We start from the raw sequence: 26897 nt of genomic DNA, 5'->3' as shown, positions 1-26897 counted from the left end.
GTGGTAGCACGTGCCTGTAGTTCCAGCTGCTTGGAAGGCTGAGGCGGAAGGATCGCCTGAGCCCAGCAGGTCGAGGCTGCAGTGGCTATGAGCATGCTACTGCACTCCAGCCTGAGTGACGGAGTGAGACTCCAACTCAAAAAAAGAAAAAAAAGGGTAAGATGGTAAATTTTATATTATGTGTATTTCAACACGATTAAAAAAACAGTAGTAGTGGGAGAAGACGTAACATGAAAATAGATTCCCTAAAAGTCATAATCATATTGCAGTTACAGAGCAGAATTAGTTGCCTTTACAGTTAACTGAACATCTTTCTATATTCTGTGAACTGTATCTAAGATCTCTGATACAGAAATCAACAATATTCAGTCCCTACCAATAAGTAACTTATAGTCTTGGGAAGGAAATAAGAACATAAGCAAAACAAACAAAATAAAACTCAACCTACCACAGTGCAGTGGGGTGCAGAGACAACACAGAGGAGAGAATACCACAGGTGGGACACCATATTTGAAATTATATTTTGTGTGTATGATTTACTTTTTGCCAGTACAATTAGCTGTATCTACCTGTGCTTAACTCAATATCCTAGGGATGAGATGGGCTATAGAACTAGAATTTAAATTCCAATTTTTCCTCAGAGCAGTGATTCTTAACCAGGTACAGGTATAAACATCCCCTATGAAGTCTTAAAAAAATAAAAATGCTCAGATCCAATTCCTCAAACAATGTTTCAGAAGGCCCACAATTGTCTCCAAAGCAAAACCAGTTCTGGCAACTGAAGAGAATGAAAAGAACCAGTCATTTACTACATTTGGAATATTCTCTGGGCCAGGGGTGGTGGCTCATGTCTGTAATCTCTGCACTTTGGGAGGCTGAAGTGGGAAGATCACTTGAGTCCAGGAGTTTAAGATCAACTTTGGCAACGTAGCCAAAAAAAAAAAAAAAAGAAAAAGCTAGGTATCATGGTATATACTTGTAGTCCCAGCTACTTGGGAGGCTGAGACAGGAGGACTGCTTAAGCCCAGGAGTCTGAGGCTGCAGTGAGCTATGATCACTCCATTGCACAATAGCCTGGATGACAGAGCGAGATCCTGCCTCTTTAAAAGAAAAAATGGCCAAGTGTGGTGGCTCAGTCTATAATCCCAGCACTTTGGGAGGCCAAGGAGAAAGAACTGCCTGAGCCGGGGAGTTAGAGACCAGCCTGGGCAACTTGGTGAAAACTCATTTCTATAATAAATCACAAAAAAATTAGCTGGGCGTGGTGGCGTGCATCTGTAGTTTCAGCTACTTGGAAGGCTGAGATGGAAGGATCACCTGAGCCCAGCAGATCAAGGCTGCAGTGGCCGTGAGCGTGCCACTGAACTCTAGTCTGGGTGATGAATGAGACTCCAACTGAAAGAAAAAAAGAACAAAAAAAAGAAAAAAAAATGCCCAGGCTTCTCTCTTTAGTGCCCACTAACACTATAAATAGAAAAAAGTTAAATGAAAACAAAGAAATATAGGGTGGGTTCAAACATGACCACAACTTAGGTCTTGCTATAAGAGCCATGTCACTCCTGATTTGCCACTATAACCTAACTTTTTAATTTCTTTATTCTGCATTGAATACTCAGCAGGCAGCCTAAATTTTGTCTCAAGACCATGTAACACTACTTCAAGTAGAGAGAAGTTTGTTTCCTAAGCATAAAGAGCTGTGATCTAGGGGAAATATATGAATAACCTAAAAGCAAACACAGATGAAGCTGGTAAATACTATATAACTTGGTATAAATTAATGGAGATCTATAATTAAAAATATAAACTAGAAAAGTAAAAATTGAAGCTTACTAAAAATGAAGAGTCCTAGCATTACAAAACTTCAAGGTAACTCCATTCCTACTTTCAAATGCACTTTAACAGGTCTGATCAAAGTTCAATCCTCTCTTAACAGAACAGTATATGGTAGCAGAACTTCAATCACAGAAAACAAAACTGATGACTAAAATTTACCTCATTGTCCTGCTTCTCATCCCCAGACATGTCATCATCTACATCACTACCTGTGCCTTCAATCGCAAGAATACCGTTCCTGATGGAGGGAATCATGTAGAGTTGCTGAATCACAGAATTCATGTAACAAGTAGCACCGGCATTTTTCAGCCCCACAAATCCTTTTGGTGGACGAGGTCCAACAGGTGGCAAATATTCCCACTCAGTAAGTGCTTCACAAGCTGGGAAGAAAACATTTTTTTAGCATGAACACATTCATTTTGTTCTTTTGAGTTCTATTAAGCTGACAAAGTAATACTAGCAACAATCCTACTACTCACAATTCTACTAACCCTACAGCACCTGAAGCAGTGCTCCAAGTTTGTACTTCATCCTCAATTTACAACATACAGTAACATGCACCACTTATCCAATTATCCATAAACCCACATTTTATCTGACGTTGCTTCTAAGGCAGTCTCAGAAGTACTCATACAAGATGCCATGACACTAATGCCTATACATATGCTAACTTTACTTTTGTCATTATTGTTTAGACATTAACTTTCTTAATAATTCATGCTTTTGCATGTTTTAAAAAATACCTTCAAACTCAACACGGCAATAAATGTTAAATAAATATATTGACCTGTTATAGCTTGCTCAGTTTTAAATAATCCTAAGACCACCCAGGTTCATGTCATGGTTCTGATGCTTACCGACTCTTTTTTTCTACCTTCAAGTGAGCTTCTGTTTCCTCCTAGTAAATGTAATAATAAGAGTAACACCTGCTTTACCTATGTCTACAATGCTATTTTGAGGAGCAAACAAGACAGTGGATTTGTGAAAATTTTAAGTCACCATACACCTCCCATCTCCCTCCACCTAATATGAACCTGGAAATAACATAAGTATCATTGTCAACGGTACCTGTTAAATTATACTGAATGGAATGGTATATAGCCAATAAGTAAAATTATGTAAATATTTATGTGTTGATAGGGAACACATACAGATACATCATTAAGTAGAAACAAAGTGAAGAACGTTGAACTATGTTCCAATCTGTGGTTACAGGACAAAACAAAAAAAGATTTTGTATGTAGGTTTTGCATACATAGAGATGCTGGGAGAATAGACATAAACTTACAATGGTTGTAAGCCATCAAAGGGGACTGGGGGAAGAGATGGAAAGAAATATACATTTTAGTATATACCTTCTTTGGTACTTAAAATTTTTACCATGCTGATGTACTACTTAAAAATATAAGTAAGTAAAATAAAACTCATTTAAGTTAAAAAAAAACAAAAAACCCTACCTTACCATATATAGATTTGGTAGACTAGCTAAAGGTCTAACGTTTTAAGCAATCAGTTTATAATCAGAATTTCCTAAAATGTTATTAAAAACTTCCTTATATTTTGAAATACAACATATCCAAAATAATTTGACATGTTCTTAAAGATTTACTACAATAAATTATATTTTCAAGTGTTGTAGATAAACAGTGAATTTTTCTTAAAACAAAACAAGTCTCAGTTGTGCTTGAGTTATTTCTGCTGTTTCTGTTTTCCCTCAACCCTTTTGAGTTTCAGGCCCTGTCTATAAGGTCTGGAGTCTGTAGCCTATTTTATGGATGTGATGTGGGCATTAACTAAGAACATAAATAAATTGCACTAAAATGCTACCTGCTCATTCTAATCTTCACAAAGCAAGATTTTCTTAGAATTCATTTTAAAATAATGCTAAATGAGAGTCTGAAAGGTTTTACAATGCATGCAATTCAAAATTTTAAAGTCTGAACTTAAAATTTTAATTTTAAGTTTGAAGTTAAAATTTTACTATAGAGTTTGGGTTTTATTTCAGATTTGATGCGACAAACTTTATTTTGCCAAATACTTGCACCACCTGTAGATGACATTTTAACAACAATAGAAAATGTTTCTATATTAAAGCTCTCGGCATATATATATATAAAAAAAAATTTTTTTTTTAGTTGGAGTCTCACTCTTGTCACCCAGGTTGGAGTACAGTGGCACACTCATAGCCAACCCAGCGTCGACCTGCTGGGCTCCGGCGATCCTTCTGCCTCAACTTTCCAAGTAGCTGGAACTACAGCTACTACTCTACAATAAATTGTAGAGACGAGGTCTCACCACGTTGCCCAAGCTGGTCTTGAACCCCCTGGCTCAGGCAATCCTCTCGCCTCGGCCTCCCAAAGTGCTGGGATTACAGGCTGAGCCACCACACCCGGCTGCTTATAATGCTTTTAATTATAAACTTATTTGCTAAAATTGTTAAACTAGCTGAAAGAAACAAAACACAAGTTGAAAATGTTTACTAAAAGAAAAACAGGAAAACAGAATCTGGAACATTAGAATTATCAAACATTACTTTATATTTTAAAAATACTTACTAGTTATTGCTGTGCCAATGTAATACATTTCAGTCAAAGAATCTACTATCTGTTTGAGATTCCTTACACAGCCAACAGCTAATGCTACAAGTAACTCAAAACCAGCATTAATTGTAGCTGGAGAACTACAGACTGGAATAGCCTGTTCAGCTGGGAGCTCTCCATTTCTCATATACTGTAGGTAAACATTGGATGCAGGAAAGATGAAATCATCAATTAATTCCTAAGAAATTGAAAAAAGGATCACGTTAGCAATGATACAGATTTTTGAAAAATGTCTATTGTAAGGAAATAACTTTAAAATCACTTATCAGAATTTAAGATCGCTTATCTCAGGAAACATATAGGATTTTGTAATGAAACGATCCTCCTTCAAAACACTATTAGAATTAACAAACTGATCTAATTTCCCAAGTTAAAAATTTTTTAAGTATTAGAAAAGAACAGAGCCTAGGCAACATAGTGAGACCTCATCTCCACAAAAAAATAAAAAAAATTAGCCCAAGTGAGACTTGGATGCCAAAAAAAAAGATGCATTCTTATGGAGGTTTGTCAGAATTTTCTAAATAAAAAAATCATGCCTTTTTGCTTTATAAAATGGTTTATAATAAAATTTTATTTAAATACAAAAATTAGAAATCTCTTTTTAAAAATTTGAGTTAGAGAGTCACTCTGTCACCCAGGCTGGAGTGCAGTGGCATGATCACAGGTCACCACAGCCTCCACTTCCTGGGCTCAGGCAATCCTTCCACCTTAGGCTCCCAAGTACCTGGGACTACAGGTATGCACCACCATGATCAGCTAAATTTTTTATTTTTTTGTAAGACGAGGTCTTGCTATGTTGCCCAGGCTAGTCTCAAGCAACCCTCTTGCTTTGCCTCTCAAAGTGCTAGGATTACAGGTGTGAGTCACCATACCTGTCTAGAAATACTTCTTGAATAAAGCAAGGCACAACTATATTTTAAAAATTATCATAACCTTGATAAAAATTAATAAGCAAATTTTAAAAAGAGAAAAGATCAAGATAATACACCAAAGATATGGCCCTAGAAATTAATCAGACAGATGTGATGATAAACATTTAGAAGGTTAGGATATCTAGTCCAGGATCAAGAGCACAGAACTTACTTTAATGAGATTAGCACCTCCTTTTTCACAACCAATATGAAATTTTTTCTCAGGGGTTTGAAAGGCCAGTAACTCTTTTGTTACCCCAAGGTGGCCCTCCAAGATCGTCTCTTCCACACCTGTTTCTCCTGTTCTTTTAACATCATCCTGACAAAGAAAAAAATATCAAATGCCTAACTTATGAAAAGGGAGGTAAAGAGGGAAAAGAGCCAGAACAAGACAGCTGGAGGGAGAGGAGATAATTCCTCTAAACCTTTTGATTCAAGCAAGCTTAACCCTTCACACTCAGATGTCCCCTCTGAGGGGACATTGTAAATCTAGCAAACCACTAGAATGTCCCTCTGAGGGGACATAAAGACATTGCTGTTGATTATACAGGACAAACTTATGCCAGTCCAAATTTTTCAAAAATGTGTTTTCTTGAAGTTTTCTACTCAAATTGCACAAAAAAGCAAATAAGGAGATGAAATACACATAAAAAAACATCAGCTGGAGTTACATAGAAAGAGAATGTCCTTACACATCAGCTTGGAACAACAGAGTGGACAATAAATTACATATTAATATGGGAGGAATGAAACGAGACTGCATTGTTTGTTCAAATAGAAAAACACTAGGTGGAAGCCGTTAAACAAATCACTATTGCACAACAAATATCAACGAACCTGCAATGCATGTTGGTGACTGTTTTACATACTACCACATGTTAGAAAAATATAACATATAAAATTTTGACTTTATTGTCTTAAATAAGTTCCTCAATGTCCAAAATTCCATTATAAGCCAAACGTCACTACAATAAAATAACTGGTTCCAACGTTATACTGTTTAATATGAAAAAATCCATTTTTCACTATTTTGTAAAAAAGTACAATTGAGTTGCTGACAGGTGATCCATGAAATGACTACAAGTACAAAGGGCTAAGTTTTCTTCAGAATTTTCTAGAAACAGGCTTTACAAACTAGTAGAAGAAATGCTAATTTGAAGGTTACAACTACAAATCACTTCAAAATAAATGTCATACAATTCTGCCTAAGTATAAAGGATCAGGTGTTAAGATGAAAAGTGCTAGTCTATCAGACTCGCTTTTGATGAAAACAATTCAAGAGTACTTTTTTAAAAACGAGAATTTGCAAAAAAAGTCCAAAATACTAAAATGAAAGGTGGACATCTGTATATAAAGCAGGCAAAGCATTTTACAAAACTAGTAATGCATTCGTTTTGTGAATCATAAGTAACTAATATCCACTGATGCAGACTGAATTATTTTCTTTGGAGCATTCCATTAAACCAAAATGCTCAAAAATATAAACCATCTATTAATAATAAACTATTTACTAACAATGGTATGATCAACAAAATATTAACTGCAACTTACCCTAATTCTTTTAAGCCAATCGATTTCATTATTGAGAAGAACTTCAGCATTGGGTACATTAATGTTACTATTGTAAGCATAATTAAGAAGGTGCCTTAAAAGAGTGAAGTAGTCGCCTGAATGTTTAGCTCTCTCTCTGGCTGTGCTCTGAAAAAATAGTAGAATAATATGAATTTAAACGCTCATGTTCAGAATCTACTTTTTAAATACCCAGAAATGATGAAAGATGACTAAAACAGTATGGAAAATGACTAAATTTTATTTGTTAAATATAGACTTGACCTACATTTAATGCAAGCTAAAACCATACATTTCTGAATCTTCCTTGTTTAAAGACTGAATCACGTTGATAAGTATATGAAAAACGTCTCACCCCCAAAACAGTAAACAGTAGAGTAATGAAAAAAAGTAGAGGCCGATGTCCCATGCAACATCTGGTGCACATTAAAAAGAACTGCTCCTGTGCCACCTGACGAACGGTTCTGAAATAAAAATGTTCCACATTTAATATATTATTTATATTTTAAAAAAAGACTGTAACACCATTCTCTTTGGGGGAGAGTATTAGAGGGAGACAAATTAATAGTAAGGAGCACTCAAACCACCAACACATAATAGATTAACTCAACTTAAGCTGTATGCCCAGGACTACACCACAAACTGTAACTAAGAGTTTGAGAGATTCCTTCTAACACCTCTTTTCTTGGAACAGACTGGAAATATTCCTTTACACACAAAATGCTCTACAGTAAGCCTTATCACTTTTTTTGACCTTCCACAGAATTTTTATTCAATTGTGCCTTGGAACAACAGCTCTGGGGGAATTCTATAACAATCACAGTAAGGACACTGTGAGAGATGTCCCTCATATATTACTGGTTCCAAAAGCATACTCCCCAGATCGGCAACATTAGCATCATCTAGGAACTTGTTAGAAATGCCAATTCTCAGGCCCCAACCCAGATCTCCTGAATAATGTATTAATAAACCCTTTAGGTGATTTGTTGTGTGCTGAAGATTGAGAACTACTGTACTATGCGTTTTTCTTTACGATGACCCATGGGAAAAACTTGTCTCTGGTTCCAGTACTGGGAATTACCTGATCATTATGGATCTTTAAAAAAACTCTGTTATATACCATACAGATCTCACAAGAAAATATGCTCCCCAAGAGTACAGAGAAATCATCTATTAACACTATGCCTCTAGAACCTAGCAAAATGTTTGGCAGGTGCTCAAGAACCAGTAACTAAATGTACAAATGCAGGATGATGATTTATCTCCATTAGAAAGTTAGCTCTTTCAGGGAAGGGACTCTGCTTTGTTGATGCTAGAGTTCTTGGCACCTAGAACAATGTCTGACAAATAGAAAATGCTCAACAAGTTTCTGATGACTATGCATCTGTGTACCTTAGAGACACCACAAACTATTTTGTGGATAACTACACTTTTGTCTATGTGCTGGTTACTAGAGAGCCCAGAAGCTAATTTAAAGTTCAAGTGTAAAGGACTCAACAGTATATAAACATTCTGTATACTAACTTCCTTCCTGGATATTTTTTAGGTTTCTGAAAAGAGTCCATAGACCTATAAACCAGAGAATCAGAAGCCCCTAAAATTTTGTGAGTAGAGTTAGGGGATGGAGCAGAGACTCAAGTAAGTTGAAGTTAGGAGTACCTATTTTTCTGGGGAGAAGATCCATACCTTTTATAAGATTTTCAAAGGTTGCTGCCTTGGTTTATAATTTTTATTTATTTTATTTTATTATTTGTTTGTTTGAGTTTATTTTATTTTATTATTTTTTTGTTTGTTTTTTTGAGTTGGAGTCTCACTCTGTCACCAAGACTGGATTGCAGTGGCCGCTCCTGTCCACTGCAGCCTCAACCTGCTGGGCTCCGGCGATCCTTCCGCCTCAGCCTTACAAGTAGCTGGAACTACAGGAGCGCGCTACCATGCCCGGCTAATTTTTTGATTTATTGTAGAGATGAGGTCTCGCCAAGTTGCCCAGGCAGGTCTCGAACCCGTGGACTCAGGCAATCCACTCACCTCAGCCTCCCAAAGGCGCGGGATTACAGGCTGAGCCACCGAGCCCGGCCAGTTTATAATTTTTAAACAAGTTAGGTGCGTAGCTGAAACAGAGCAAGGGTCCATAAAGGGTTAGTATTTAACTTTTGCTAATCAAGCTCCCCCGAACATATGCAGACTTCTATAGTGTTTCAAAAGAAACACATTTCTGTCAACAAATCCTGTTGTCTCTATCTTCACAACAGACCCAGAATCTGATCATTTATTATCATTTCTGTTACTGCCATACTTTCAGCCACCATCATCTTTTATTTGAACTAATGAATAGTCTAACTGCTTTTCCTACTACCCTATACCCTATTCTTAATCAGAATAAACTCATGTTAAGTCACAGCACATCTTTTTCTGCTCAAAACCTTCCAATGGATTTCCATCTCACTCAGGGTAAAAGCCAATGCCTTCACAATGACTTATAAAATCCATACAGACTGCTTATTTGCTACCTTCTCTCACTCTACCCCATGTAAGCTGTCCTCCTCTCACTCTGCTCCAGTCACACCAGTTTCCCTGTTCTTTCATATATCAGGCATGTTCCTCTCTCAAGACACTTACATCTGCTTTCTGCTTAAAACACAGTATCTCCATTATCCACATGAATCATTACCTTACTCTTTCAGAGTTTTGTTTAGAAGTCACCTTCTTTGAGAAGCCTTCTGCACTAACTCTCACACTACTTATCCCCTTTTCTGCTTTATTTTGTTCCATAGCATTTATTATTACCTAACATACTATATTTTCCTGTATTTCTTCTCTTCCCCCACTCCCTTTGGCAGGTAAGCTCCAAGGTAGTTAAGGGTTTATCTGTTTTTTCAAATCCCCAGTGGCTAGAAAAGTGTCTGGTATGTAACTGACACTTGAATCATTATTCCGAAACAAATAAATAAGACTGCCTACCATACTGAAATCAAACATTACTTAGATCTCAGCATCACAGGCCTTCTATCAAACTGACTCCCAATCTTTTACTCCCTTTCTAGACATCAAACCAGAATACTTGGCTCTGCTCTGAAAGCACCATACCAGGAGTGGCAAAGTCAAATGTTTTCATGGATCAGAGAGGTAACATAAATACATTCATTAGGTATAGTATAAAGCAAGAGGAAACTGTGAAAGCATATCATGCCTAAAGGAATTCAAATTCAATTGCAGCTAACGCAATAAAATAAGGTCAGTGTTATGATGTGGAAATACACCATGTAAGGAATAGAGGAAACCTTCCTAGTCAGGGATAAGGAAGTTACTTGGAAAATGTGGCACCTAAGTTGAAAATGCTGAGTGAACAATAGCAGTGACCAAATCACAGAGCACTTACAAGACAAATTTAAATGTCTGGATTTAATTCAAAGGTGATGGTAAGACAAGGAAAGATTTTAAGCAGGAGAGCAAGATGAGACTGAGACCTGCAGTGTGGTCAAAAGATTAGAGGGATGCAACACCAGGGGTGGGAAGATCAAGGATATTGCAGCTGGGCAGGCAATGGGTGCTAAGTGCGTAGATGAAGGTAGAAGGTGTATGAGGAGGAAAGTGTATCTAGTCCAAAGACGTGAAGAAAAAGCAGCACAACCGGGAGTGAGACAGGGTGCACTGGCAAGGCCCATCTTCCATTTTAATGCACAGCTAAATGCTACCCAAACATGAGTTCACATGCTATATCCTGCACAAAGTCTTCACTTCTTCCAGGCAGAAAGTAAGTTATTTCTCTTTGAGTTACCAAAGCACTTTACTTAGGTGTTTTTGTTGTCGTTGCTGTTGAGTTTTTGAGTCAGCGTCTCACTCTGTTGCCTTGGCTGGAATGCAGTGGCACAATCAGGGCTCACTGCAAACTCCAATTCCTGGGCTCAACTGATACTCCTACATCAGCCTCTTGAGTAGCTAGGACTAGAGACACATATCACCATACCTGTTTATTACTTTTTTTTGTAGAGGAAAAGTCTCATTATGTTGCCCAGGCTGATCTCAAACTCCTGGACTCAAGTGATCCTCCCACCTCAGCCTCCCAAAATGCTGGCATTACAGGCATGAGCCTTCAGGCCTGGCCCAGAGTGCTTTACCTTTTATGGTATCAATTTCTGTCTCAAAGTTCCTTGAGTGCAAGAACTGCTTTATTTGAGTTTGGATTTTAATTGCCAAGCACATAGTAGGGATTCACATATTTGCTAGTGGATTATATCATACCCAGAGCCAAACTTGTGTGGAAGAAATAAGTCAGAATTCAAAAGGTAGAAAACCTGGTTTGAGTCTTACTTTTCCATTTACTGATGATATGACCTTGTCAGTAATTAAATTCCAACAGCTTTAGCTCCTCCATCAGTAAAGTCTATCTACTTCCAAGTTGCTTTAGGGATAAAGTGAGAAATGTTTTATAAATAGCTATGCTAGCTGGGCTCGGCGGCTCAGCCTGTAATTCCGCGCCTTTGGGAGGCTGAGGTGAGTGGACTGCCTGAGCCCGCAGGTTCGAGACCCGCATGGGCAGCGAGACCTCATCTCTACAATAAATCAAAAAATCAGCTGGGCGTGGTAGCACGCGCCTGTAATTCTGGCTACTCAGAAGGCTGAGGCGGAAGGATTGCTGGAGACCAGCAGGCGAGGCTGCGGTGGCCGGGAGTGGCCACTGCACTCCAGTCTAGGCGACCGAGTGAGACTCCAAATCAATAAACAAATAAATAAATAGCTATGCTTAACCATTATGATTACAGTAATATTATAAACTCAACCTGAGGGGTAGACTCATGTACGCAGGCTCACAAGCCCTTATCTGAAACTTCTGGGGTCACTGCGTTTGGGGATTCAGGCTTTTTTTTTTTTTTTTTTTGAGTTGGAGTCTCACTCTTTGTTGCCCAGGCTGGAGTGTAGTAGCATGCTCATGGCCCTCGCAGTCTCGATCTGTTGGGCTTAGGTGATCCTTTCGCCTCAACCTTCCAAATAGCTGGAACCACAGATGTACGCCACCATGCCTGGCTAGTTTTTGTGATTCACTGTACAGACGAGGTTTCACCAAGTTGCCCAGGCTGGTCTAGAACCCCGGGCTCAGGCAATCCTCTCGCCTCGGCCTCCCAAACTGCCGGGATTACAGACTGAGCCCACTGCGCCCGGTCAGGGATTCAGATTTTTGACAGCTAATGCCAACAATTAATGTTCAAGTTGGGTTTGCTGCCAAATTCTCATAACCTGAAAATCAGAGATTTTGAACCTACAGTAGGTTCTCAAGATATTTACAAAATGAATGAAAACCACATGGGATGGCAATACTCAATACTAGAGAAAAAAATCAGATACCTAAAACTCAGAAGATCTGAACCTAGAATACCTCCTTTATTATTGCAGACAAGATAACAGAGACATAATGAGATTGTGTGCTTTCTGTAGTACTTTACCCCACTGCAGGCAAGTGTTAGAGAACAGAGGGGTGTAATGGTTCTATCTTGTATAAGACAGATTTTCCTAAAGGATAGATGGCAGAAAACCTGTGAAACTAAGCTCCTTCATTCTTATTAGCCTAAGAAGTGAAAAACATTGACACAGAATAAGAAACTTGCTACGTCCAGGTCTGATTTCATTCAGACTGTTGGCTAATCATATTTCATCACATCACCCCCACAAAAATGCACTACTAAGTGGAACTAGACTTACTCAACCTATTTATCTTTTCCAAGAGGCTGCAAGCTCAACCTGATTTGAGGGGATCATGTTAAGGAAGCTTCTGAATAGGTTGAACTGGATGTTCTCAAGAAAAATACCCAAGAAACTTCTTAAAATAATAGATATTCTCACTTGAGACACACTAAATCACTTGAGAGCATCTTCTGGAGCAGCCAAGTTCAGTCTACCACCATTACATCATGTACATTTTTATTTTTGAGTCGGAGTCTCACTCTGTTGCCCAGGCTGGTGTGCAGTGGCACACTCAGTCACTGTAGCCTTGACCTGCTGGGTTCAGGTGATCCTTCTGCCTCAGCCTTCCAAGTAGCTGGAACTATAAGCGCACACCACCATGCCTGGCTTATTTTATGGTTTACTGTAGAGACAAGGTCTCACCAAGTTGCCCAGACTAATCTCGAACGCCTGGGCTCAGGCAATCCTCTTGACTTCGCCTCCCAAAGCGCTGAGATTATAGGCATGAGCCACCACACCCGGCTACATCATGTCCATTTTTAAAGCGTTATTTATCACTACATTCCATTACGGCAAATAACATATTTTGACTTTATACTAAATTTTCATCAGTAAATGTTGTCATTGTTGAATGGCATGTGACAAAATGATAAACAAAGCGAACATTTTCAGTCTTTTCACAAAATGTATATGAGACAGATTAATTATGTATAACAGTGACACTAATTAGAGTTCAAGTTTAAAAAGTTACCTTATATATGAAGGTCAGGATCAGAATGACATAAGAATGGAAACATCATTTTCTACAAATCTGATTGACTTGCACAAAAAGAAGCCCCAAATGAAATTACTGTCACCAATTAAATGCACTTGAAATGAAAATAAGAACTTCATAGTGGATTTTTATTCTCAGTATAAACAGTAAAAGTTTCTGCAATAACCCTGTTTCATAAATTGCACATCAAATTAAGCTTGGCTATTAAAAAAAAAACAAAAAAACAGGCATGTAGGAATCCAAGATAGGAGGCTAATGTCCTATTTAAATCCTGCAAACCAGATCTTTAAAAATGGGGCTAATATATGTATGCTTCTTAGGTGAACTGAATTCTGAAATTAGAAAAAATTAGTACTTTGAGAATTAATACTGGCATTTTACAGAGACTAAAATCAAGCAAATCTAGGTTAAGCAAAAACCAAACAAATTTAGGTTAAGCAAAACATTGCTAAATAAAATTTTTCTCAACACCAACATGCTATAGAGACAATAAACATTTGACTTCTGAAACATATTTTGTCAGTATAAATTCATTTCAGTTTACAAAGATCAAGTTTTTTTTAGTTAAAAGATACTTACTTGCTGTGACAATGCAACAGTAAGTCAATGATGAATGTCTGCCAAGCCTTTTCTTTACTAAGAGCATCTAAGGCTGTCGGAATCAAGGCAAAACATAATGTCATCACTTCCAATGCTTCACAGCAAACCTGTTCATCTTCCAAGTCCAGCTCATTGACTGCATTGGTCTGTAAAATTATAATCAGAAGCAAATTACCTAAACAAGCATTTAAGAAAAATCTCATATGACTTCAAGCGAGTGCTTAAAATTTATCTACTCATTTAAACCTCTCGGCCTCAATCTCTCTGAGACTACATGCAACTCCTGAGGCCCTTTTGGAACAATCTGGAAATTACTACAGCAGAAAATAAAATCTAATTCCAATGTTTTACTATGTCTCAAGGAAGGGTAAGGGAGCACACTGAACATACTATCTAGTTCTTTGTCCTTCAGGTTCCTAGAGACCTTCTGAGTTGTGTACCAACAATCATTCCTTTTTCAAGAATCACTCTGGTGCAGCAGTTAGGTGCTTTTGACTAGTAGTTCCACCATCCAGCTTGCCTATTGTGCCATGTTATTCAAAATCAATTGTCTTGGACAATTGTTCAGAAAGAGTTTCAAAGACTTTTAGAGCCTAAAATATGTTTGGGTAGGCACCTAATACATCCTAATCTGAATTTATTCATCAAAAAATAATAACTATAGTACATGCCTAAAACAGAATAGGCATTCATTTATTTGCTGAATAAATACCCAGGACTGTACCATATAAATACTATGGAACATGAACATATATCTTGGGCAAATCAGGGTTATGTTGGCCATAAAAGGGAGGCTCTACAAAGTCAGGCAAGTTCCTATAACTCAATTTCTCCTTCTAAACATGCTGCAGTAGCTATTAAGAACAGGTATATATGACAGGCAATCAGAAAGCCATGCAGTACCGTTTCTCCTCTGTAGATAATTTGCTTAACTTAACAGAAGGTCAGGGATGACACCTGATACTCTACCTACTTTTGGTTGCTTCAAAAGAATCAAGCAAGAACACTTAAATGTCATGATACCATAACTGTTAGTTCAACCAAAATTTACACACGACAGAAAAATGATGAAAGAATAAACAGAATAGGAGAAAGTATTTACACTAATGTTTCATCAATACATTTTGTCAGGCCAGGCTGGGTAGCTCAGTCTGTAATCCCAGCACTTTGGGAGGCCGAGGTCAGTGGGTTGCCTGAGTGCACGGGTTCAAGACCAGCCCAGGCAGCTTGGCAAGACCTCATCTCTACAATAAATCATAAATTAGCTGGTGTGGTAGCGCATGCCTGTAGTTCCAGTTACTTGGAAGGCTGAGGCAGAAGGATCACTAGATCCCAGTACGTCGACACTGGGGTGGCCGTGAGTGTGCCACTACACTCTCCAGCCTGGAAAACGGAGTGAGACTCCAACTCAAAATAAAATAAAATAAATTTTGTCATTGTTGAATGGCATGTGATAAAATGATCCCAGTGATAAGCAGAAAAATGCAATTTTATTTAAAAAGCAGCCTCATGGCAGGATTCTTAAGCACTTTATTTCCAAAGTAAATTTTTACTATATTCTCAACTATAGCTATCAGTTTTCAACTATTTTAACATGAAAGTAAATGGATTTTTAAAGATAAACAATAAAAATTCAGCCACACGCACAATTAAACATTTGTTTACAAGACATATATTTGTGATGATTCTTACCTTCTCATAAATTTTAGTGATTTCTTCATTTGGGCTAAATACTAGCTGTAATGACCCACATCCTGATGTCCAGATAATTTTTTGGACAGCTCTAATTACACAAATATCAGGCATATATCTTGAAGCCTGCAAAATAATGAGTAATTAAAGTGTTGATAGAATATGAGGATGAAATAATCACAAGAAAATCAAAGTTTCTCCTTGTAAAGGAAATAGGAATTGCTAGGAAGTAGTATCATTGTCTTCAGGTTTCCAGTTGTCTTTGTCACATTTTTTTAAAAACAGTTTTTAAAACAGCAATAACACAAAGTATGCTCTCCAAGTCAGGATCTGGTCCTGTACTATTTTAAGACGACAACCATTTTACTCCTAATTTCTTTCTTTTTCTTTTTCTTTTTTTTTTTGAGTTGGAGTCTCACTCTGTCACCCAGACTAGAGTGCAATGGTCGCTCCCGGCCACCGCAGCCTCGACCTGCTGGACTCTGGCGATCCTTCCGCCTCAGCCTTCTGAGTAGCTGGAACTACAGGCATGCGCTACCATGCCCGGTTGACTTTTTGATTCATTGTAGAGATGAGGTCTTGTCAAGTTGCCCAGGCGGGTCTCGAACCCACGGGCTCAGGCAATCCACTCACCTCGGCCTCCCAAAGTGCTGGGATTACAGGCTGAGCCACCGAGCCCGGCCTTCACTCCTAATTTCTTATCCAAGAGAAATGAAAACGCATGATCACACAAACATTTGTACACAATGTTGGCAGCAGCTTTACTCAAAGTCAAAAAGGAAAAAGATCCAAGTGTGCTTTGTCAAGTATGTAGATAAACAAAATGTGCAATGTTCATAACGGGATACTACTCAGCAATCAATCGGAATGAACTACTGATTCACATATCATAGGTAATTCTCAAAGTCATTATTCTCAGTGAAAGATACCAGACACAAAAGAACAAACACTGTATACCATCTGTATAAAATTCCAGAAAACGAAAAATACTCTATAGGGACAAAAAGATCCGTAGTTATCTGAGGTCAGGGGTGGAGGAAAGAATGGACAGCAAAGGGGCATAAGGAAAGAGTGTGAAAATATCCTGTTTTGATTGTGGCAGTAGTTTCACATGTACACGCATTTGTCAAAATTTGCTGAATCTGTATACTATAAAAGGAAGCTGTTTATCGGACACAAAGTTGATTACAAACATAAAGTACTAATAGACAAAACTGATGCTAAGGGAACTTTAGACTAAGACAGTTTTAAAATAAGTGGGTTTAGGAAAATTAAAAATGTGAGAAGGGTCTTTATAATAAAATACTAACCTCATCAGATATCTGCTGAGCAAGACGAATTGACACATTTCTAAGCATACACTCGGATGATGGATTAGGAATGCTCTGAAGGGCACTTTGTAGCACCACTGCTTGATCATGAGTAACTTGGTTTACCTGAAAAAAAGGTAACCATTTTGTTCAGAGTAAATAATCTGTATGTAACCAGACCCAATCATCTGTTTCTCATCAATCACAACTTCTCCAGAATAACCTCCTTCCATACATTTACTACAGAACTTGTGGCAAACTTACACAAGAAGCGTTGCCAAAAAGGTGGGCTTTCTCTTTCTTGTGCACTGGAGTACCATATGTCTCTTTGCAAACCCCCATTCTGTATCAACACAACTGTGTCTCTATACCTGGGCCCAACTTAACTTATAGGGGATAATGATAAACTGAACAGACTGGTCATCTAGAAACTCAGTGAAGTATTGCACATCTTTTATGTTACATGCCCCTGGGCAGACCCCTGTTTGTATTCCCTAATCATCAAATTCTGCTTTGAAAAAAAAAAACAAAAATTAAGAAATACTGAAAAACAGTAACAAGCCTAATGTACGAAAGGTTCCAAAGTTTTTACTTAATAGTACAATCAAGTTTTTAAATCTATGAGGAAAAAACATTAGTTTTGTTAAATAGTTGCTAGCCAGGCAATTTTGACTGCCTTCAAGTTGTAACCCCCCCCCCCACTATATTGTAAACATTTCTACAGCACTATTTAAGATAATTTTATATTACTAATTTTGCATTTGGCTTCCTAATGGCTGTGAGCTACTTGAGATTAGAGGCTATTATGTACTTCTGCATCCATAAGGGCACCTTCTCTGAATAAATACTGAAAAAAAGTAAAAAGGGAAGCATGTAATTGTTTTTGGTGTACTTTATTAAGTGCCTGTGTCAGGGATCATGACAAGAATGTTTTTATCCTAACAGGAACTTGTCTCTTAAGTTGGAAAAAAAACCTAATAAGAACTAACAAAGATGGGACCTGCAATACAAAATAATGTAAAATTCAAGTCACTTTTATTTTTTATAAAACATTTCTAACACACATGCAAATGATGAGAGTAGAACACTGAACTCTCATGTAACCATTACTTAGCTTCCATAATTATCACCAGTGGACCAAGCTGTTCTATCTAACTATCCCCCCTCGCTTTCTATCCCCTCTCAACCATCCCCCAGGATTGTTTTCATGCAGATTCTATGTATTATATAATTTTATCTGTAAATATTTCACCATTTAAAAAATACAGGGGCGCTTCCTTTTAAACATAATCACAGTATTATCATAGCTAAAACAACATGCAATATTGTATTTACCAACATTTCAATTTTCCCAATTAAGACCTAAGCCATTTCTTAAAAAAAAAAAAAATCTTTCTCTGAAACTCTTACCATCTATCAGTAACTTATAAAACTGTCACTTATGATGTATCTTAAAAGAGCTAAAATTTTAGAATTAAATGCAGAGTCTGATGGTTCATCAACAGGCACCAAATTCTGGCATGCCTCGAGAATTTTTGGTGACACAGATCAAGAATGCCACCAAGACAAAGAGAGTCAGAATGAGCTTAGAACTAATGTAAGGTGGGAAGGGAAGCTGGCAACGGGCCAAATCAATTACATCTCTTATTACCATCTGTGTCTTTACATATCTGCCAGGCACAAGCCAGCAAGATATTCATATGGGGTTTTTGTTGGGTTGAAATAATTGCAAGTCAAGCAAGATTTAACTGGGTAAGAAGGAACTGCCCTCTCTAAATAGCACAGCTAGTGAAGAACATTGTACTTTTAATAATTACAATTTAATAGAGAACAACTTCTGAAAAGGCACTTTCAACATTTTGAGTCTACCTCTAAATGAGTTCCACTAAAAAACTGAGAAGTTTAGCTTTAAAAATTGCTATCTACTATTATAAAAAGATTTTTTAAAAGCCTGTATTACCGATGTCATGGGATTCACACCTTCTGCACCTGGCTGACAAGCTTCTGCCACAGCTCGAACATGACCATAGCCAATGGCGGTAAGCAACAGTTTGGCTATTTTAAGGGCATTGAGGTAGGCACCCCTTCGAGTTTCCATATCTGCATTCGGTAGGAAATTATTTCTGGTTAGCATACTCAGGACAAGGGGTAGGCCACCACTTTTCAAGAAGTGAAACTGAAAATCAGAGGAATCATCAGCCAGAGGTGCACCAGCAGGCATTAACAAGGCATAGACTACCTGGAAAAGAAAAAGAAAGAGTAAGAGCTATATTAAAAGGTTGCACTGTTTCAAAAATATTTTATTACAATTTTACTCATGTTCTTCATATTAACATACAAAAGGTCAAGTTTAAAGAACATGGAATAAACACAAAAGGAAAAAACCAACCTCTGTTAGGTATAGCACTTGTGAGGCTGAAGGACCAAAGAAAAGTGAATCAAGAGATGGACTAAGGCTGCTTTCTCCAAGTTTGGCGTGGTCTAAACAAATAGCTCTTAATTTTTCTATTGTTGTGCTATCTGTAAAAAAAAAAAGGGGGGGGCACAGTCTGAAACCAAACATAACTCATGTATTCATAACATGTTTTTATATATTTTGAAGATTATATTAATATGGAACAACAATCCATTCAGTTGGGCTAGGCTCAAATTTCATAAGACACAACCAGACTTGGATCGATTAAAAAAAAAAAAAAAAAAAAAAAAAAGTCACCCAGGGCTCTGTAATCACTCAACCTAAACACAAAGGGTCTGCTGCTCACAGACCTCAAATCAACATGCCTTCCCTTCAGCCTCAGGAGACGGGAAAAAAAAAATACAATATACTTTAAAAAGTAGTAGTTCTGATTGGAAGTAACAAAAAAGAAAAAAATTACAAGTTCTTCCCTCCAACTTCTCTATTGTTTGCCCTCATGACATTATGTATTAACTGGCTTGCTTCACTGAAAGAGACTTAGAGGTACATCCAAGAAAATGAACACTGAAAAGCAAACAGCAAAATAATGGAACAGTGCCTAATATTCACCTCAAAGTAAGCAGAGTTTTGATATATTATCTTTTGTCCAAATATTAAAACATGGGCTTCTTTTAAATTACAGTGAAAAGATTGGGGAGGGGGATAATTCTACAATACAGTTAACTATTAGCTACCAAACACTCAAGAACACTTAAGAATAGTCATTTCAACTTTATAAAGTACTCTGATAATTAAGTTCTTTTTTTTTTTTTTTTTGAGTTGGAATTGCACTCTGTCGCCCAGACTAGAGTGCACTGGCCGCTCCCAGCCACTGCAGCCTTGACTTGCTGGGGCTCCGGCGATCCTTCAGTCTCAGCCTTCCAAGTAGCTGGAATTACAGGCGCGCACTACCACAGCCAGCTAATTTTTTTGATTTACTGTAGAGATGAGGTCTCACCAAGTTGCCCAGGTAGGTCTCGAACCCGCAGACTCAGGCAATCCACTCACCTCAGCCTCCCAATGCGCAGGATTATAGGCTGAGCCACCGAGCCTGGCTAATCAAGTTATTTCTAAGGTAATTAGCCTATAATTAAAAAACCCACTCTGTGAGTAAAAAAAAAATTTTCAAGGAAAAACTTCTTTTGAAGAAAAAAATAGAAATAATGAAAAGTTACTATAATTTTCTTAGGGTAAACTAATTTTTACAGGCCTGGAAATATTCAGTTGTCATATCAATAATTCTTCAGTTTGCGCTGAAGTTGTTCCTCCTATTCTGAAGGAATAGTGACACATAAGGTAACTAATTCAAATACTAAGTTTTGGCTGGGCTTGGTGACTCAGCCTGTAATCCCAGCACTTTGGAAGGTCGTGGCAAGTCGATTGCCTGAGCCCGCAGGTTCAAGACCAGCCTGGGCAACTTGATGAGTCCTTGTCTCTACAATAAATCAAAATAATTAGCTGGGTGTGGTAGTGCACGACTGTAGTTCTGGATACTTGGAAGGCTGAGACGGAAGTATCGCCGGAGCCCAGCAGGTCAACACTGGGGTGGCCGTCAGTGTGCCACTGCACTCCAGCCTGGGCAATGGAGAGAGACTCCAACTCAAATAAAAAAAGAAAAAAAAAGAAATACTAAGTTTTTAACAATAAAATATTTATGTCTTCTCATGTTATTGGTTATCTACTACATCATCTTCATTGATTATTTAAATTTTTGTAATTATTTCACCACGTAAAACCCTGCAAACATACAGAACTTGGCCATCATAATATCCAAGACTTGACATATCTTGCCAAATTACTCCCTAAAAACAAACCAATTCATATGCTTAACCACTGTATCTGATAATACCTTGCTTGGTTTAAAAATATTCTAAGTGAAGGATGGATGCAAAAGGAAGTAGGAAAAAAGAAACAAGAGCTCAAGAAAAGAAAGTGAATTCTAAGCATATAATTTAATGGTGTTGGATTACAGTTCACCTAAGGAGTCTCAATCAAATGATCGCTCATTGGCCATTCCAGCTCTCACATTTGTAAATCTAAATGATTTTAGGTCTCAATTATTTACATCCCCATTTTATAAAATGCGGAAGATAGAAAAAAATTCAAACCACCCATAATCCTGTCATCCAGAGACAGTTACAATTTTAGCTTCTTTCTTTTTAGACTTTTAAAAGACACCTAAATCTAAGCAATTAGATGATTATAGCAATGCATTATTAAAATTTATAGGAAACAATGAGCAGAAACAGACACATTAATAATATAAAAAATCTGAATACTAGAACTGTAATTCAAGCTATGTGTCTCAGGTCAATTAACAAAAATCTCTCTGTACCTCAATGTCCTCATTTTTAAAATACAGATAAAAATAGTAATTCCCTTATAAGGCTATTGTGAGGCTTACATGAGTTAGTGTCAAGCGTTTACAACAAACTTTGATATTTAAAAAATATTAGTTATAATGGCCAGGCTCAGTGGTTCAGCCTATAATCCCAGCACTTTGGGAGGCAGAGGAGAGTGGATTGCCTGAGCTCACGTGTTTGAGACTAGTCCTGGCAATTTGGCGAGACCTCGTCTCTACAATAAATCAAAAATCAGCCGGGTGTGGTAGCATGTGCTTATAGTTCTGGCTACTTGGAAGGCTGAGGCAGAAGGATCGCCGGAGCTCAGCAGGTCAATGCTGGGTGGCCGTGAACATGCCACTGCCTCCAGCTTGGGCAACACTGCCTCCAGTTTGAGACTCCAACTCAAAATAAAATAAAATAAAATATTATACCAAACTCCTGTTTAAAAAGGATGCTCTTAAGAGGAAAAGCAAGTCATTCTGCCTGGTAAAGAACATTTTAACTACATAATATGGAACAATAGTTTTCCTGATGCATGTAAATAAAAGACACAGGAGTTTACAATATAAGTCATAAAATTAAATTACCTATAGAGAAGACTGCAGAAGTTTTAGTTTAACAGCAAATCATAACAGAGGCACTTGACTTCAGGCAAGATTCAGAATGAACTCGTAGAGGTAAAGTTAAGGACAAGAAAAAAGCTGCTGATTCTCCCCACCCCTTAAAATACATGCAGGTGTGCACAAACACTAAATGGTTACCCAAATATTACACAGCTAGTTACCATAGCCAGAAACAGAATTTGTAACCACTTCCTTTTCTTAGAGCTCCTGCTTTCTTTTTTTTTCCTTTAGAAAGCAGTTTTTATTGAGAGGACAGAAAAGCTCCTACCGTGGGAGGGGACCCAAGGGGGTTGCCCAGAACTCCTGCTTTCTTTCTTATTCAGGAGTTTGTGTGTCTATAACAATCATAGTGACAGTGTGTGTTAACATTTGTTGAATAGTAAGTGCCAGGCAATAAGTCAGGGATTTTCCATACACCACCTCATTTAATCCCTGCAATCATTCAAAAAAGTTATTATAGCCCAATTCTACAGATAAGTTCTAAAAAACTAAGAAAACTTATGTTTAAGTCCACAGAGTAGCAACTAGAAGCAGGATGTGAACTCAAGTTCATTTGTGTCCAGAGCTTATGATTTCTCTACTGTAATCCAATCATCACTAACTTTTCCAAAGTTGGCTATGTCAAATTTAGGTACTATTCTTTCATTACATAATGAAGAAAAAAAGTACTCTCTCAAGTCTCCTGTCTAAACTGCCTGGTAAGAGCTCACTTTTGCCACCTAGTGGCACTAAGCTTCAATAACAAGATCAAAGATTCAGTGTTGAGTGTGTATTCTAAAAACATCGGGAAGCTTCAATTTATGCATCATATCAGGGTTCCCAGCCGCTGGGTCACGGATTGGTACTGGTCTGTGGTCTGATAGGAACCTGGCCACACAGTAGTTCTGTATGTTTGCAGGGTTTTACATGATGAAATAATTACAAAAATTTAAATAATCAATGAAGATGATGTAGTAGATAACTAATAACATGAGCAGACATAAATATTTTATTGTAAAAACTCAGTATTTCTTATTTTTCTTTTTTTGAGTTGGAGACTCTCTCCATTGCCAGGCTAGAGTGCAGTGGCACACTGACGGCCACCCCAGTGTTGACCTGCTGGGCTCTGGCGATCCTTCCGCCTCAGTCTTCCAAGTATCCGGAACTACAGGCACGTGCTACCACACCCAGTTAATTTTTTTGATTTATTGTTGAGACAAGGGCTCATCAAGTTGCCCAGGTTGGTCTTGAACCTGTGGGCTCAGGAAATCCATTCGCCTCGACCTCCCAAAGTGTTGGGATTACAGGCTGAGTCACCAAGGCCAGCCAAAATTTAGTATTTGAATTAGTTACCTTATGTGTCACTAGTCCTTCAGAATAGGAGAAACAACTTCAACACAAACTGAAGAATTATTGATAAGATATGACAACTGAGTATTTCCAGGCCTGTAAAAATTAGTTTGCCCTAAGAAAATTATAGTAAATTTTCATTATTTCTAAGGAACTCAACAGCAAAAAAGCAAATAATCTGATTTAAAAAGGGCAAAGGATTGAACACTTTTCAAAAGAAGATGACGTACAAATGACCAACAGGTATATAAAAAATGTTCAATATCACTAATCTTCAAGGAAATACATCCCTCTCCTCCTTTCACTAAAAGAAGAAAAGACTAATTCTAGAGCTGGGGCAGAAAAGCACAACAGATGAGCTTTAAACATCTTATTCTACAGATAGTAATAAAGTACTTAAATCAAAGTTATGTTAGAAAGACATTGGTTCCAGCATATAGGGGTATATAATAATGGAAAATTTTCTTGAGAGGGTATCAGAAAGTATGTGGGAAGAGTGACAGGTATACAGAAAGTCAAAGAAACAAAATGGAGAAATTATTAAATACAGGATCAAAGTTGTCAGAATTCTAAAGTACACAGTCTCGAAAATGCAAATGTTGAATGTGTATGTAAAGTAAGTAAGTATTAGGAATATGTGGGGATAAGAGTTTTCATCTACACAGTAAAAATTAGTATACATCTAAAAGTAACAGCTGTACAAGTATACTATTTACAGATACTATGGTACATGTATATATATACAAGAATAAAAGCTTTAAGTTGAAAGCTGTTTTTAAGGAATAAAAAAGAACAATGCTACGACGACACATGACTCATAATATAATCCAGACATTAGGCAAACATTTTCAGTATTTTAGGCTTGCAGGCCATAAAGTCTCTGACACAACTACTGTGCTCTGCTGTTTTAAGACAAGAGCAGCTATGGACAAATAAACATGACTGTATACCAATAAAACTTTGATTAAAGACACTAAAATTTAAACTTCATATAATTTTAATGTGTCATGAAATATTTTTTAATTTTTAAAAAAAAGTTATTAAAAATGTGGAAACCACCCTTAACCCTTGGGATCTACAAAAACAGGTGGTGGGATGGATTTGGCTTACTAGTAGTAGCTTGTCAACCCTTGTTATAGTCTACACAACAAAGCACAGTTCATTTAGAAACAGATTTTGCTAAAATACCCCTTTATTAATCCAGCACATACTGTATCACCATTTAAAAATTTTTACCTGGTGGCATAAGTTTCATAAGTACTCTTGCTCCATCTCTAAGAGGTGGCATATTCAGGCTGCTACCTAAGTCTGCAACTTGCCAAAGGAAAGAGATGTATCTGGGATGCAGTGACATTATCTAGAATATAAAATACACAAAATAATTACCTGTAAATTATCTCCCCCCTAGGAAAAGTCTCCCAAATAAGTTTGCTAATCTCCACACACTTTTGCTTATGCCATCTCTACTCTTTGAAATGGTCTTTCTCATCTTCTTCATTACAAAATCATTCATGACGCAGACTGAATATATCATCCAAGTCACCTCCAGTCATTTCCTTGTGACAGCTCCCTTACTGTACTATTAAAGTATTTCTCACTATATACAATTTAGACTCTGGAAATACAATAGGCTGCCATGCACTCTACTGAAATACTAATCCAATTATTCTAAGGAGCCAAATCCCTATGTCACTAACATGGCTGGTATTATTGTAGCCAATACAACTCTTGGAGAGAGGGGTGAAAAAAAGGATTCACTGTTTCTTTGGATATGTTACTGATAATGTGATAAAGATTACAGATGTCTTCCTACATAAACAGTTCTTGTTTTTTACTTATTTTCTTAGAGACAGGGTTTTATTGCTGTCACCCAGGCTGGAGTACAGTGGTACAATCATAGCTCACTGCAGCCTGGAACTCCTGGGCTCAAGTAATCCTTCTACCTTGGGCTCCCAAGTAGCTGGGATTAATGGGGCTAGTCACCACACCTGGCCCATAAACAGTTCTAGAATAATGATCTATTTTGTGGACAAATAAAAAAGACAGTGACACAGTTGCCCCCAGAACAACACAAATGTGAACTATGCAAGTCCAGTTATATACAGATTTTCCAACCAAACATGGATCAAAGTTACAGTATTCCAAGCCAGGCGTGGTGGCTCACACCTGTACTCCCAGCACTCTGGGAGGCGGAGGCAAGAGGATTGCTTGAGTCCAGGAGTTTGAGCCCAGGAGTTTGAGACCAGCCTGGCAACTTGGTGAGATGTCATCTAGTCAAAAAATCAAACAACTAGCCAGGTATGGTGGTGCACATCTGTGGTTCCAGCTACTTGGAAGGCTGAGGCAGAAGGATCGCCTGAGCCCAGCAGGTTGAGACTACAGTGGCCATGAGCATGCCACTGCACTCCAGTTTGAGTAACAGTAAGACTCTGACTCCGCCAAAAAAATCAAAAACAAACAAACCAACAAAAACCCAGTATTCCCAGGATGCAAAATCCAAGTAAATGAAGAGCCAACTTTTTGCATACGTGCAGTCAACAGTAGGGCTTGAGGATGAGCGGATTTGGGTATATGTGAGGGTCATGGAACTAATCCCCCGCATATACTGAGGGACGACTGTATTTTCCTAAATGTATACATCTAATAGTGTTATAATTAAACTCTATAATAGACTAATTCTATGTAAACGTAACAATACTACTCCACAGGAAAATTTTGTTTTCAATTTCAATTAAATTACTATTACCTTTCAGAGAGATCCATTCTGAAGTTGAGGATTACTTGATCTTTTGTCTCATTAAACTATAAGCTCAAGAGAAAAATAACTATTCTATACACTTCTTTATTCTCAAAGACACTAGCATAATGTCCTACATATAGTAGCTCAAAACTGTGTCTACTCACCACTCCAGGCAAACAGCTTTCCACTTCTGGATTGGGACCATCACTGTAATGATTACCATGGTTTCCAGGAGATCCAGTTGAAGAATCAGAAGAGCTATCAGGGCTTGAAGGCATATTCGAACTTATTTGTGTAAGTTTGGCTGTAATTAGCTGAAAATGATATACTATGTTAGTATCAAAATCAAGGAAATGTTTACATAAAACAAAGCTTAAAAATATACTAACAAAAAACCCCAATGACTATATGCTATGCTTTTAGAAATACATTTTAA

The 26897-nt window shown here is 37.5% G+C and overlaps 1 protein-coding gene across 1 annotated transcript in view; it reads right to left on the bottom strand.

The window, feature by feature from the left end:
- Window positions 1-1959: 1959 nt before the first annotated feature.
- LOC103257349 (probable ubiquitin carboxyl-terminal hydrolase FAF-X) overlaps window positions 1960-26897 on the bottom strand; it is a 112980-nt gene continuing 88042 nt past the window's right edge. The window contains 12 exon segments of the mRNA XM_008055074.2: window positions 1960-2213; window positions 4389-4611; window positions 5517-5663; window positions 6896-7042; window positions 7269-7377; window positions 13947-14113; window positions 15660-15785; window positions 16970-17095; window positions 18930-19208; window positions 19359-19489; window positions 24958-25078; window positions 26626-26775. Coding sequence (XP_008053265.1) covers window positions 1960-2213; window positions 4389-4611; window positions 5517-5663; window positions 6896-7042; window positions 7269-7377; window positions 13947-14113; window positions 15660-15785; window positions 16970-17095; window positions 18930-19208; window positions 19359-19489; window positions 24958-25078; window positions 26626-26775 — 1980 coding nt within the window.

Source organism: Carlito syrichta, unplaced genomic scaffold (genome assembly GCF_000164805.1).
Source record: "Carlito syrichta isolate Samal-C Ts95f unplaced genomic scaffold, Tarsius_syrichta-2.0.1 Scaffold301649, whole genome shotgun sequence".
Classification (NCBI taxonomy): domain Eukaryota; kingdom Metazoa; phylum Chordata; class Mammalia; order Primates; family Tarsiidae; genus Carlito; species Carlito syrichta.
The sequence above is the reverse complement of the archived record's forward strand: the minus strand, read 5'-3'. Positions and strand labels throughout refer to the sequence as shown.